The sequence below is a fragment of the Lepidothrix coronata genome, unplaced genomic scaffold, assembly GCF_001604755.1.
Source record: "Lepidothrix coronata isolate B3197 unplaced genomic scaffold, Lepidothrix_coronata-1.0 Scaffold43, whole genome shotgun sequence".
NCBI classification, from domain to species: Eukaryota; Metazoa; Chordata; class Aves; order Passeriformes; family Pipridae; genus Lepidothrix; species Lepidothrix coronata.
The window spans coordinates 206,444-221,114 of NW_016690223.1; the positions used below are offsets into that span (position 1 = coordinate 206,444).

At 39.6% G+C, this 14,671-nt stretch overlaps 1 protein-coding gene across 9 annotated transcripts in view; it reads right to left on the bottom strand.

Annotated features, from left to right (window-relative positions):
• The window catches only part of UNC79 (unc-79 homolog (C. elegans)), a 108,419-nt gene that overhangs the window by 65,925 nt on the left and 27,823 nt on the right, over positions 1-14,671 (bottom strand). For all 9 annotated transcript variants that reach the window (XM_017813902.1, XM_017813908.1, XM_017813901.1 and 6 more), the window contains 11 exons: positions 12,468-12,698; positions 9,150-9,340; positions 8,210-8,333; positions 6,773-6,913; positions 5,242-5,463; positions 4,416-4,643; positions 3,048-3,189; positions 2,563-2,642; positions 2,330-2,478; positions 1,172-1,329; positions 643-824 (listed from right to left, as the gene is read on the bottom strand). In XM_017813902.1, coding sequence (XP_017669391.1) covers positions 643-824; positions 1,172-1,329; positions 2,330-2,478; positions 2,563-2,642; positions 3,048-3,189; positions 4,416-4,643; positions 5,242-5,463; positions 6,773-6,913; positions 8,210-8,333; positions 9,150-9,340; positions 12,468-12,698 — 1,848 coding nt within the window. The remainder of the gene's footprint in view (positions 1-642; positions 825-1,171; positions 1,330-2,329; positions 2,479-2,562; positions 2,643-3,047; positions 3,190-4,415; positions 4,644-5,241; positions 5,464-6,772; positions 6,914-8,209; positions 8,334-9,149; positions 9,341-12,467; positions 12,699-14,671) is intronic.

A 14,671-nucleotide genomic window follows, 5' to 3' on the forward strand; every position in this document is an offset into this window, starting at 1 on the left:
TAAAACTAGAAAATATTAACAACTTCTTACAGGCAGCAAAACTGAACGTTTCAAAATACATATTCATTCTATTCTCCAGAGAACTAGAACTGAACTGTGTACTGTGAGATTTATTTACGTTGCTTATCTCTCTCTCATATCCATTTAATTTTAATCATGAGAATCCAGATTGACAGGCTCCCTCACATGATAAAATGACATGCCTAGGTAAATTTTTTGAAGATCAAGGCCATGTTTGGTTTTGCTCAAATAAATTTTCTCATTGTGAGCTCAGCAGGGTGTCATAAGACTTACAAATGTATTTTAATTGAAAAATATCAAATTATTTTAAAGTAATAAAAAATATTTACAGTTTTTTACAACCACTTCAAATGCAATAGTATCCTCTGCAGTCATCAAAGTATTTATGGTTGGACTAGATGATCTTTAAAAGGTCTTTTCCAATGTAAACAATTCCATGATTCTAAGTTGGGGGTAGGGCAGTACCATTTCCCTTGGCTATTTTGTGCCTATGTCAATGACCAAGACCTATAATGCTTGCCAAAAGACATATTAGCAGTGACTGTGATGCTGTACATCTGAACTTCAGGTGAAAACCCAGTTTCCTGTTTGAATGTACTTTTTCCCATGCAATGCACCCACCTGTAAAGCTGGTCTCTTTATGGTGTCAAGTAATAGCCCAGCTCTTGTAGCTACTGCTGGGTTGACATCTTCCACAGCAGTCAGGAAACAGCAGAATGCATGAGCTAAGGAGTACTTCAGTAGGTGGTTTTTTGTCACAGAGTGAATATCCAAAAATCTGCACAAAACAGCTACCTTCTCCACTGTAGCCATCACGTACCCAGACAAAGAAAAGAGGCATATTCATTTAGGCAATGGCTTCTTTATGTACTGATGAATAGAACTTTCCTAGAAACATGCACAGCTGAGAAAGTAACAACAAAAATAGCTAGCAAGAGTTGTAATTTTGTTTTTATTACCCAAAATGTTTCATGTTCTCCTCTATTTTACAGCACTGTTGTGCCATAGTTTTGCAACAGACTATCTTCAAAACTCTCCATAGCAGCAAAAAGATCATCATCTATTATAGGTCTCCTCACTTACAGCAGAGAAAGTTCTACCTCTTCAGAGAAGTAACGAAGAGAAAATAGAGTACATTCCTCAGGCCTACCTGCTTCAAATCTCATCTTCCAATCTTTGCTGTTGAAATTGCTGTTTATGATTGTCCAGAAAATGTCAGCTCCATGGGGAAGCGAAAGTGCATGAAGAAGAAGTGGGACTGCCAGGGAAGAAAGCTGAGAGAACTCAGACTTCACAACTCCCCATAAACTGGAAAGACAAAAAAGAGCAAGCCTGCTTATAAAAACACTCCCTTTATATCCTTTCTTCTAAATGTAATGCACTTTTCATGAAAATCTTCGTGAGCCATCCTAGGCACTTATGTGAATTCTACTGAGTGACTTGTAGGAAAACTGAGCTACTTGCAAATCTTCAACTTGAGCAGTTTCTCTGGAAAATCCAAGTTTAAATATTCCTTACTTTGAAACACTTCAGATTTTAAAAGAGGTTACCTAATTCAAGGCAACTACCATGGAACATAAACTGTCCTATGAATTAGGAGTTTCAGCATGACCAGTTTCAGCACATAAGCCACATGAACTTCCCCGGCACCACGAATAACTAAGATGTTGTGTGTTCACAATTTGCTGGTATCTAGATTCAGAACAGATTCTCTCGTCTGCTGAAACCTTACAGCCTCAGGAGATGCTCAGTGAAATTGATACAGAGCAGCTGTAAGTGGTGATGAACACACTATTTTAGAAGATTATATGCTGATGTTTATTCAGCTAGTTTTCTGTAAAGTCCCTTTCTCCAAAGAGAATCTTAAAATGCACAGATTTCAATCCAATTAGCTTTGATTCTAAATGAAAAAACTTACTTTTCCTCATAAAAATAAGGTGCAATACTGTTGTTCTCTCAGTTTTAATGTTAAAGTCCTATAAACTGTGTACCTGTCTCTACATCATATTTTATTTTATTTTATAGAGTCAGGGAAGATATACCTCAGTCTCAGATAATGCTATTATTCAAAACAAATGGCGCATGACAGAGTAGCCATGATGGACAATGCAGGGTACCTTGGCTTCATTTCTAATGTCTTAATTAGCCTGTGCAATGAGCTCTTAAATGGGTTTCTTAACCCTTCCATGCTTCCCTACCACCCTTGTTAATTTTCCATACTAAACGTGCAAATTCTTTGATGCTAACAACAAATGGATAGCTGGAGAACCAACAAAGTATGAGGACAAAATATGCAATAAAAACCCACCTTGAAATCAGCATGTGATCTTGAATATAGGCAAGAAATTGTGGATGGTCCTTTCTTGCTATATATAGGCATTCCCCATGAAGACACAGGATCTTCAGACAATTCAGCATGTTAAAAAGAATGTCTGGTTCTTCAAACCTTGACATTTCCTGTGTAAGCAGATCTATTACTGTCAACATAATGACACCACTTCACCAGCAATTCAAACCAAACAAACAAGTAATCAATGTTACCTGCAATATAGTGTATATGAGCTTCAAGGTAACTGGAAGTTGCTGATAACAAAACTTTCTTTCTGTGTCATTTTTTATCGCTGTTAAAAACGTAAGTTACAGACAATGTTAAAATTCTTTTATCTGTGGATAAAAAATGAAACTAAAGAATGTTGAGGTGATGAAAGATATATTAATTCTAGCCACAGAACCTGCAGTCAGTAAAGTTAGAACAGCATGGAATTTGGTATGCAATGTTTTTGCTATTTTATGTTCAAAAAGTCAAAATTTCTTTTAACAATTTTCTGAGAGACAGTCATACATGCTACCAACCTAAATACAGCCTTCTTATTTAATTAATATGTTGAAATAATTGAATGCATGATAAAAAAGTGACTGTGCACTATTGAACTTGAAAGACTGCTTCAGAAATTTGTATTCCATATGAGTAAAGCATTTCTTTTAAAGCCTTATGGAAATACTCAACCTTCTCATCCTCTACCTACCAGCATTTTCTGTGGTCTCTGTGTGATTTCCTGGATTTTCTCCATGTTTTGGTGCTGATTTGTCTTCCTCTTCTCCTTCAGTTCCTATAATAAACTCAGGTCTAGTATACAGAAGACTATCTTCGAGGTTATCTGTGGGCTCCTTTAAGAATATAATAGGTTAAATTCATTTCTTGATATTGTCCATATCCTGCTGTTAAAGCTATATTTGGTGTGATAAGCTGAGCTCAAATGAGGCATTGTTTAGTTCCATGTACACTTGTGCATTCAAATCACCTGCTATATAATATTTTGCATCAGCAAATGCATGCCAACAGAAAGACTATGTTTCAGACATGGATTTAACAGAAACTGCATATCCATATTGGACCCGAGGTGGATCCAGTCACGGAGCCAATGTTCCATCAAGTTTGTCATCCTTGCCTGAAAGGAGTAACAGACAGGAGCAAGGCATCTCCTACATGATTGCAGAGTTACGGGCTTAGGGTGCAGGACCTACCTCAACCACTTTTACATTGAACAAAGGAGTAGGCTGTAGTTACTTCTGCCAGTGGCCAGGAGCTCAGGATTAAAGGTTGTCGTTGTGACATTTATGTTGTAAATTGCAGGGTGGATCCTAGAAGTGGTACCATGCCCCAGCACCCAAGACTGCACTACTTGCTAATTTTGAGATGAGAACCTGTACTGACCAGGCATGAGAAGATTTTTCTAGCACAAGTTACTGAATACCACATGCACAATACCTGCTACTAGCAAAAACATCCAAATGAAATCCTGAACCTTTTACACTTAGAAGGGCATCACTATGCCCTCCACTGAAAAAGGAAATACTACTAAACATCTGCTACTAACATGTCACGGCAAATGAGCACTCAGAATAAGCGGAATGATGCTGTCTTCTCAACTATCAGTTGGAACAGTTATGTATAATAGACATACAGCTTAAAACAAATTCATCAAACCATCACCACCACAGGAAATGCTCTAGTTCTTCTGCAAACCTACAGAAGACTTTAATGACAACTAGCGATTGAAGAGTACAGATTTGTGTCTGAAAAGCTGGATACACAACCTGAAGTACATTCAGTTTTTCAGCAGTGCTCAGCATTTTCAATGGTCAAGCACCAACTAAGGCTTGCTCACTTCACAACTGATTCACTCAAAATCATTAACCATTTCAAAGTACCCACTCTTTGAATCAATTCAGACTTAAATTTTACAGTTCAGTGGCATTTTGCTTTAACCTCTTGAATCCTTCCTGCCAAAGGTCAGTGCAGCTTTGCTCCCTCATGCACAGTGGAATGAGAAAAACGAGGAAGAGGAGTTTTAGCACACCAGTAATACAGACCCTTTCCCAGCTCTACTTACCACAAGCCTAATTTCTTCCTTTGGAGCAAGCTGTTCCAGCAGCTCAAAACCCAGCTGGTAACACAGAATGCTGGACTGGCACAGACCACATTCAACTGCTTTTTCATCTTTCTGACAGGTGTGAGAACCACCCCAGGGTGCCTGGAATACATTGTTTATGATGGATATTATATCTTTTGAAATGCTGTTCTCTAAGCCCAAAGTGACACCATCATCCTGGAGTTCCATCTGAAAGAAAGTGAAAATGGTAAGGATTTATTATTTATTTAAAAGCCAGAGCCCTAACTGTCTGACTCGTCCTACATTTCTACTAGTTTTATATTACAGTGCTGGGAAGAATTTGAGATAAACTGTAACATATTAAATTTTAAATTTTCACTGGTGTTGAGGCCCGAGCTCCAACAGCTAAACTAAAGAGACAATTTCAAGCACCAGATCCACTACTTTTACCTGGAGACAGTTATCTAAAGCACTTGCCCTTGGATTCACAATGTCCAAATTTAGCTACCCAAAAATTAAGTATCTAATCTAAGCCTATCAACAATCCTCTGCTTCTAATCTGTAGAAATCTTCAAGAAGTTCCTTTCACTATTATGAGGTTAGCGTCTAACCTGAATGTGGAGGTATTTAACTTCTCTTCACTGAACATGAACCTATAACTCCTATAGAGGTAAAGGCAGATGACAGCTGTATTGGAATTTAAATGTCTTATACTTCATGACAATCCCTTAACAGAAAGGGAATCAATACAGGATCAAAGGAGAGCCAAAAGTGACTACAGAACTTCGGTGTCCCTTCCATGTGGGTGTTTTTCTTCTGCAAGTACCTGCTTCAGTATGAGATCAAACATCAGAATGAAGCAGTTAAGATTCATTTCTTCATCTTCACAGTCAAAATCAATTGTTTTTCCACTAGGGTGTCCAAAGTTCTTGAAAGGGCTGTGAAAAGGACTACGTATTGGACTCCGGAATGGGCTCTGGAAGGGGCTTGGGTAAGGACTCAGCATGTTGTTCTGAACTCTGCGCCCAGGGTCAGAAGCAACGCTCACCTGAAAATAATAAAAAATCAACATGTCCAAATGACTGTTAGACATTTAAGAAATCCCATTCTATATGAAAACACAAAAAATATCAAGAACTATGACAGCCTTACCCTTCTGTAGCTGTTTTGCAAAATATACACGTCCCTTAATGCCACTAAATGATAAAATATGATAGAAATATGGGAACCATATTCTGCACAGATGTATATATTCTCTTAAGGTAAGTGGCTGACATTCATTATATTATTCTTACTGAGGAGGAATTTCAACATCATAAACCAAACAGAAAACTGGTGCAGGCAGTAAAGCAGCCATCAGGATACAACGATCTGGTTGGTCCATGATCTATGGTCACTAATTTTAATAGCAGGAGGCTAATAAAGGAGGCCATCTCAAGAGAAGGGTGTTAACTAAGGCTGTACTAAGAGTACAGGCAGCTGGAATTGAACTAGACACAATGGTAATAAGATGTGTATGTCTGCACTGATTTATGCCCACACCACAACAGGCCATCTAAAATACCTGAGAAGCTCTAGGTGTTGTAGGGAGATACACATGTAGATGACACATGAGGTCTATTTTCAGGCCAGGTATGGTCTGAAAGACCAGAGAGTAAGTTTGTCCATTTTTCTGCTTAGTTTAGAAGTGATCCTGGGCTAGGTGTGGGGGAGCTGTCTGCAGAGCTACATCAGAAGACAGGCAGACCACATGTAAGGCATCATCAACTGCCTCGCTGTAGCTCCTTAAATCTAAAGAATTTGATCTTCCCAAGCAATCTTGTTCCTGATGTCCTTGAAGCACTTCATCCAAACTACTGGGAAGTTAGCCACATCAGACCAAGCATGTGTAATGCCTACAGATTTGTACGTATTTTCTTTCAGACCAAAAGCCTTTGGCAACTTCAGATCAAATTTTGCATCTCTTGGGTGTGGAAAAAAATTCTGTGAAACAGAAATAATTCTGTTCCATCACTCTTCCAAAACATAGCTGGGCCCACCAAATTCGTACCAGAACACAAAAGGTTATTCTGGGTGACCAGTTGTCCATAACAACTTGCCATTGACAGTTATTAATAGAAGGTGAAAAGAATAAAAAAGGTTGGAAAAGATACCAAGTTGCTACCTGTATTATCTTTACACTGATCATGTGATAGAGCAATGCTAAGTGATGTCAATTTTCTTCCATTTTCAAAATTTATAGTGTTTCCAATCAAATGCTGCCATATTGAAAGATGGCTTTTTAATCCTTCACATGCATTTTATTAAGAAGACTGTTCTAAGCAAAAAAAAAAAAAAGCAGGATAAGAAACAGTTACCCTCCGAGCTGCAAGATTTCCTGCCAGTTCACTGACTCTCGATTTTCTTTGATTTGCTAACTCTTTTACAGAATTAACTCCATCAGAAAACATGCTGATTAGTAACTGAAGAGGTACAACAATGTCAAGTTCAGACAACACCTGAGGATAGACAATAAATAAAAAGTAAGTTTCAAGTTTAATCACAAACACCATCTACTTTATAAGCATCTTTATAATACAATCCTCAGCTCAGCAAATTCCATGTATTTAATTTTGAGATTCAATGAGGTGAGGTGCAAGTTCAGATTTCTTTTAGAATCCAGGCAAAAGAAAACTGGCAAAAATAGGTTATTTTCAAAATATTTGTTGGCATCCACTTGGTGCACCTTGAGATCAGTTTTATGCACAAAACCATACAGGGATGTGAGGTTATTCCACAAAAATATTTCTGTAAAGCAGAAGATTACCAATACTTGAATGAATAACTATTTACTTTATTTATTACTATTTAAAACTGAATTCCTGTATTTATTCTGAATCCAGTCACAATGGTAGCCTACAGGTGTCAACATAGTAACTGGATGGTTTTTTGCAAATCACTGAGAATATTCACAATCTATTTTGTCACCAACACTCAGAAAAATATGAGCTCATTTGTACTTGTCATTAAATGTTATTAAGTCAAGAAAATTCTAAAAATATCATGCTTTAATTGAAAACCTTGTATACCTGAAAATTGCTACAGTCATCACGTAAATTGGTCTTTGCAGAGGTTCAATTAAAATAAGCCTCAGCAGAAAAGAAGCAATAATGAAAAGTACAGGTATTATCCCAAGGTGCTGTGGAAAATTTTACACCCCTTTTGAAGTCACTGCCCTGTAGCTTCAAAATATGAACATTGAGTGAATGCCAGTTTCGTGGGCAAATATAATGCAAAAGGGCCAGAGCAGCAGAAAGCTTCACGGGTATAGAGCTAGTCTCATTCAGGTCTTCATATGCAGGAACAACTACAGCTGTTTCTGGAGTCTGGAATTAATTTTGGAATCTACAGAACAAATTCTGCTGCCAAAAAGTCAACCAGCTCAATGACCCTGAAAACACAACTGGCATTCAGAGGTAAAAGAAATTCCCAGCCTTCTATTTTATTACAGAATCACAAAATTATTTAGGTTGGAAAAGACCTCCAAGATCATAAAGTCCAATCTCTGACTGATCCCCACCTTGTCAACTAAATCACCACCCTGTCAACTAGATTATTGTTCATGATGGGTTAGTAACAAAGCTTCTCAGGGTCCGTCTACCAACCATCCTTACACAGGAGCTAAGCAAAGAGCAGAAGGATTGTATGAACTCTGGAAAAGTGGCTAAGTGGCTTCATTTTTTTACTCTCCTTTTTCTTTTCTTTTTCAAAATTAAAAGCTCTTCCAGCATGAGTCATCAGGAGAGGACACTTACATGCAGCCAGAGTAATGCTTGCTCTTGCACAGAGGATGGATATCCTGTGAATCGACAGCTGATAAAGCCAAACATCTCCTCCATCGAGAAAGGGAGAGGACAAAGTTCAGTGTCAAACATTTTGCTGAAAAGTAGAACAAAAACATACCATCACTGAGTTATGATGGCACACACCATATGAGACATAACAGAAAACTGGTAGAAAGCTTGCATTTTCACCCTCCACAGGGTTGCTAGGTTGCTGATACCACCTGTCCTGACTGTGTAAGTTCATCTCTGAATTTGGTGACGCACCTTAAGAATTTACATAAAATCTAATATGCCCAGTTGCATTTGACAGCAATATCTCCTCCAACATCCAACGTAAAAATTGGAAAATTTCTCATCTCACCAGTAGTCCACTATTCCATGCTTGCACTAAAAAAAAGTTTACAGCAATACCTAGAGATATGAACTTAGAGTCAGTTTCAGAGCCTTTTCATCAATTAAAAGGCAATGTGAAGTTTTACTGTTAAAGGCATGAAATTATGACTCAGGCACCATTCTTATTCTGGTGTTTTCTTAGCTCATTAGGGGAAGATATTAGCTAAATAAATATATCACTGACAGCTCTACTAATCCCCACCATTTCTCATCAACTTGACAGAAGGAGAAAGATGCTCCTTCCAACATGTTGCAGGAAGCCACTAAAAATGTGACTTGCTCACAGCAAAGAAGCGTCCATGTACTTGGCTCTTGATACAGATTTGAGGATATCAGAAGCAATAAAAGAAGATTTTCCCAAAGCTTAAGTGCTTTAGTCTAAATATAAGTCATAAAAACAAATCAGAAGCATTCACTCACTACTGTCTGTTGCACATATAAGCATTTTTATTCCTTGTCACCATCTTGTGCTACAACACAGGCAACAACAGAATGATTCCAACTTATGTCTACATACCTCAGCACTTCCCGAAACTCTTTCAGTTGATTGTCAGGCACTTCTGTCCTTATAGCTTCCAACCATTCTGGCATGATACATTCCCACACCGACTGGTTTATCACATTATATGGAATCAAGCAAAGGATTCGATTTAGCCCTTCTTTTAACTGGGTTACAGCACTACATGATTTGTCCCAGTATCCGCCAACCTGTGGGTATTTCCAAGCATTACAATGATGAACAACATTTCTAGTCCCTGTAACTTGCTCAGCATCATAAATTTGTTCAGTGTATTGCAGCCAGGAAACTGTAGGGGGTGATCATTAGTACCTGCAAGGCAGAATTTAGAATTCGGCCATAGGGGTTGCATTGTTTTTATCTCTTCCATTTGACTCACAGTACCCAAAAGCACTGTCAAAGTCTTAGAAGTTCACTCACTTCCAGGCCATTATATTACTGTTTACAGTGTATTACTGTTTACAGTTCTCAAAAAGGGACAGATTTATTTGGTTAAACTTGCACCATAAAGTATTTGCTCTCCATAAATTGTTACAGTGCTGGATCTTTATTTTGAAAAACATGGTCTGTACCAGGTGTTCTTTCATAGATGTTTGTTTAGGGTTTTATTGAGGAAAGGTTCTAAGTGATGTAAGCCAAAAAGTATACTTCTAAGCACGTAAGTAATTAGCGTACAGAGATTAATTATTCTAACTGACCTCAGCTCACATCTGCTGTTCCTGACTAATGGCTCTTGAGATGCCTGCTGTTCTGGCAGAAACTACTGGTAATCTCAGCCAACAAACTACTTTTTCTTCTTCATCACAGCTAATTTCATGGCTATTTGTCTACATGTTCTAGTGAAGCCCTGCAAATCTGGCAAGTTGTCAGTCTAGTCTTAAGTATTGCAGCGAGGGTAACAAAATTCAAAAGAGGGGTTGGATCCAAGAAAAAAAAATACATAAGGGATTACAGAATGAGGTTCAAGTCCTTCCTTTACCCCCTAGCCTCAAAGCTCTGATCTCTTTTTTCAGTTTCTAACAGTCAAAGTATCCATCCGTCTCTCAAATTCCCTCAGCTGCCCTCTGATCCTCCCACAGCCCTATGTATCTTCTGAGCAATGGTTCACAGTAAGACACATATACATGCTGGTCTGCACACGTATGCTGGTCTGTCTACAGCAAATCCCATTAGTTAGGTCATGAAAAATCCACAGATGTTCATGCCTGATGATGTGATACATTGCATCAAGTCCCAATGGCCCTTTCTAGCGTAGTCTTAATTTTAGGAAACAAAACTTAATTTTGGGAAACAAACTCAACATGTCTTCTGAACATTTTACATGAGAGGTCACAAAATGAATGTCTTAGAAAAGCATGGTTAAGTGGTGATTTCTGCTTCATAATTAATGGACAGATCATCCTAATTATGGAGCAGATCATCCTAAGTGCAATCACACAGCACCTACAGGATGGACAAGGGATCAGACCCAGCCAGCATGGGTTTGGAAGGGCAGGTCCTGTCTGACCAACCTGATCTCCTTTTATGATCGGGTGACCTGCCTGGTGGATGAGGGGAAGGCTGTGGATGTGTCTGTCTGGACTTCAGCAAAGCCTTTGGCACTGTCTCCCACAGCATACTCCTGGAATAGCTGGCAGCCCACGGCTTGGACAGGGGCACCCTGTGCTGGGTTAGGAACTGGTTGGAGAGTCGAGCCCAGAGTGGTGGTGAACGGGGCTGCATCCAGTTGGCAGCCGGTCACTAGTGGTGTCCCCCAGGGATCAGTGTTGAGCCCAGTTCTAATTAATATCGTTACTGATGATCTGGATGAGGGGATTGAGTGTACCATTAGCAAATTTGCAGATGACACCCAGCTGGGGAGGAGTGTTGATCTGATGGAAGGTAGGAGGGCTCTGCAGAGGGATCTGGACAACCTGGAGAGATGGTCTGATTCCAATGGGATGAGGTTCAACAAGGCCAAGTGTCGGGTCCTCCACTTTGGTCACAATGACCCCCTGCAGCGCTACAGGCTGGGCACAGAGTGGTTGGAGAGCAGCCAGGCAGAAAGGGACCTGGGAATTTGGATTGACAGGAAGCTGAACATGATCCAGCAGTGTGCCCAGGTGGCCAAGAAGGCCAATGGCCTCCTGGCCTGGATCAGGAACAGTGTGGCCAGCAGGACCAGGGAAGGAATTCTTCCTCTGTACTCAGCGCTGGTGAGGCCACACCTCGAGTACTGTGTCCAGCTCTGGGCCCCTCAGTTCAAGAAGGATATTGAGGTGCTAGAGCAGGTCCAGAGAAGAGCAACAAAGCTGGTGAAAGGACTTGAGCACAAGTCCTGTGAGGAGAGGCTGAGGGAGCTGGGGTTGTTCAGCCTGGAGAAGGGGAGACCTCATCACTCTCTACAACTACCTGCAAGGAGGCTGTAGCCAGGTGGGTGTCGGTCTCTTCTCTCAAGCAGCCAGCAGTAGGACAAGAGGGCGCAATCTTAAGCTGTACCAGGGGAGATTTATGTTGGACATTAGGAAGAAATTTTTTATAGACAGAGTAATCAGACATTGGAATGGGCTGCCCAGGGAGATGGTGGATTCACCATCCCTGGAGGTTTTTAAGATGAGACTGAATGTGGCACTTAGTACCATAGTCTAGTAACCACGGCAGTGTTGGATCAAGGGTTGCACTTGATGATCTCGGAGGTCTTTTCCAACCCAGTTGATTCTGTGATTCTACAACAGAAAGAATGACACTTTCTGGAAGAGATCGTACCAGTGGTTGCACTTAGGCACCCTGGATGGCCTTCCAGGTAAATCTCTTTCTCTTCACCAGCAACAAGGCAAACCACGTCAGACTGGTCTTCCACTCAGTCACTTAAATCAGGTCTATGAAGCTACAGGGCATCAGTATGCCCAGAGTTCCCTTTGGTTACAACTGTGTGATTTCACAAACCCGACTTCACAGCTTCAGAGATGAGGTATGCAAAGAACAGAGAAACATTATGAAAGGACAGGCTTATATCTGTGAGTAGGTAAATGATACCTTTTACTAAAGACAAGTTTGGGTACTTCAGCAGCATAATGAAAACATGCAGCTATCAAAAACATGCAGTATTTTCAATACTTACAATACTCTTCCAACCTGTCTTCACATTAGTGTAAATAATGCTCACTTTCTAATATAGTAAAACTAAAAATGCTATGAAGAGCAAAAATTCCTGAACTTCACCGCTCCCTCTACCATTGAGATTTCTTTGCCTTGACAGACTAGGAAAAAAAAGATCTTTTTACTTAATACCTTAAATTCTGCGGCAAATAAAGGAACCTTCAGATAAATCATTCTTACCCTGGCAAACTCCATTGGTTTAGGAAGGAGGCACATAACCATGACATCAAAACGGACATCACAAACAGTCTTCAACCACTTGGTAACAAACTGGGGTTTGAGCTTTTCAACCAAGCTACCAACTTCATCATCCATCATGTAAGCTGTAGAGTGAAACCATTGGAATACCATGCTAACCAGCCTTGCTAAACTCTCTGTGGGTGTATTCTCACTGGGAGTGCAAAGGCTCACCTGGAAGAGAGAAACACAAATCAACTTTCATTTCTAGAATTAAAGGTGGCAAATTATTTATCTACTATATTTTGCATATTCTCAGATTTACAAGGATATATCTAGAAGACAAATAAGATGATGAGTTTTAAGTAGAGGTTGGCACAGGACAATTGACAAAACATTTCCAAACCAGAAAATAAAAAAAAGCCAAGCACTGAATTTTTTTATTTACTTTCAACACTGAAAAATATCAATATAGAATGCTTTGACAAACTGAAACATTTTGGTTTGAACTTTAAAATGACTTTTCATTTCAGAAGGTAATGTAATACCTGGTAAAATATATGATATACATACGCACACATATATAAAACATACAAGATAAAAAGGCAAATCAAGAACTTCAAAAATTCTGAAAGAAGATGTCTACTTAATACAATAAGTGATCTTTACTTTGCAAAAAGATTCCAATTTTGATTTTTTGTCCTCACTTGGGGTGAGTTTTAGGTCCTCAGAAATCCTCACATAATAATCAACATTATTCTCCCCCGCTCCAAAGTCTTTCTAAAATGATATCTGGACTATAAAACTGTCCCAAATCTGAGACCGACTCTCTACCCCAGTTCACAGACCAGTACACTGCTAAGTCCTTAATTATCTGCTATTTGAGCTCTTGGCGACAGAAGACAAAGTTTCAAGTCAAGTTGCTGCACTGAATGCAAAGAGTGGAAAATGACAGATGACAGGAGATTTTAGAAGCTCCTTTAACCACCTATCAGCCACTTCCTAGTGAAAACTGTACTCTCTTCACTTGCAACCTGAAACTGGTCACTGCTGCTTTGCAGCAAGTGAACAAAGGAGAAAGACTGCTGTAATATCTGGGGGGAAAGATGACAGCACTGCTTTCCAGAGAAGACCAGAATCCACCTTACAAATGTTCTTCTCCGTGATTTTTCTTGGGATGAGGCAGCAATCAACACCCCTTTCAATTCAAAGTAGTCTTCATTGTTCTACTTCATTGCAGGTTGAAGTTAAGGTGTTTGCTTCCTTGTGCTTGTCTCAGTTGAGTGTTAACTCAAAGACAGTATCAGCTGGCTGCCTTTTTAATAGGAACTCTTGAGCCCTGTCTAGTTTCTAGATGACAGGTATTCATTTTATGAAAGAAAACAGCAACCCATGATTTCTCACAACCTGCATGGTGATCTCTACCAATACTCACTACGGAGAGATCAAGAGATTTTATAAGAATAGAATGGAGTCAGAGAGCTCTTCCTCCCTACCACAGAAAGGTACATGCTGAATGTCTAGGATGAGGCATGTACAGTGTAACAAAACCTTTTTTGTTCTCACTTCAGTTCTACTTCTGGAAATGTAGGCCTTCAGTCTTTATAAAGTATCATTTGAAATGAAATAGATGAACACAGCAAAATAAAAAAAAAGTTTAAAATAATAAAAGGCTTTAACTGTAAAACAATATTGAACAACAAAACCCAAAACCTATCATCAGAATATAAGCTTTATTCATATAGTCACTTGAAACTGCATAGCAGCTTTGTTGGAATTATGGAATTCCACACCTGGCACCTGGCCATCCAGGGATCCTATCTCTGTTTAGATGACAGATGAGGGTCCTGCTATTCCCCACCTGTCACTAGGTGACTGAGGAGAGAGCCTGAGAGCTCAAAGGGAATTGGAAACAGCCTGAGAGGGAGAATTCTCCTTAAGGGGAATTGCAGAATGCAATTTCTGAGGATCTATCAGGCTGCAGCCTGGCCTGCTTGTGAACTGGCCAGCAGCAGTCCTGATATTCTGGAATAATCTCTGCTAACTACTGTGAGTGGTAGAACCAGCACAGCTTCATTCTGTCAACCCACACCAGGTAAATCAGTTGGAGTACACTGGTTGATCCAGACAGACCAAGCAAAACGCAGGAAGGAAGAGCAGCCCATTAAGACTCCTCCAGCCTTTTGGAGGTAAGAGAGAAAGCTGTG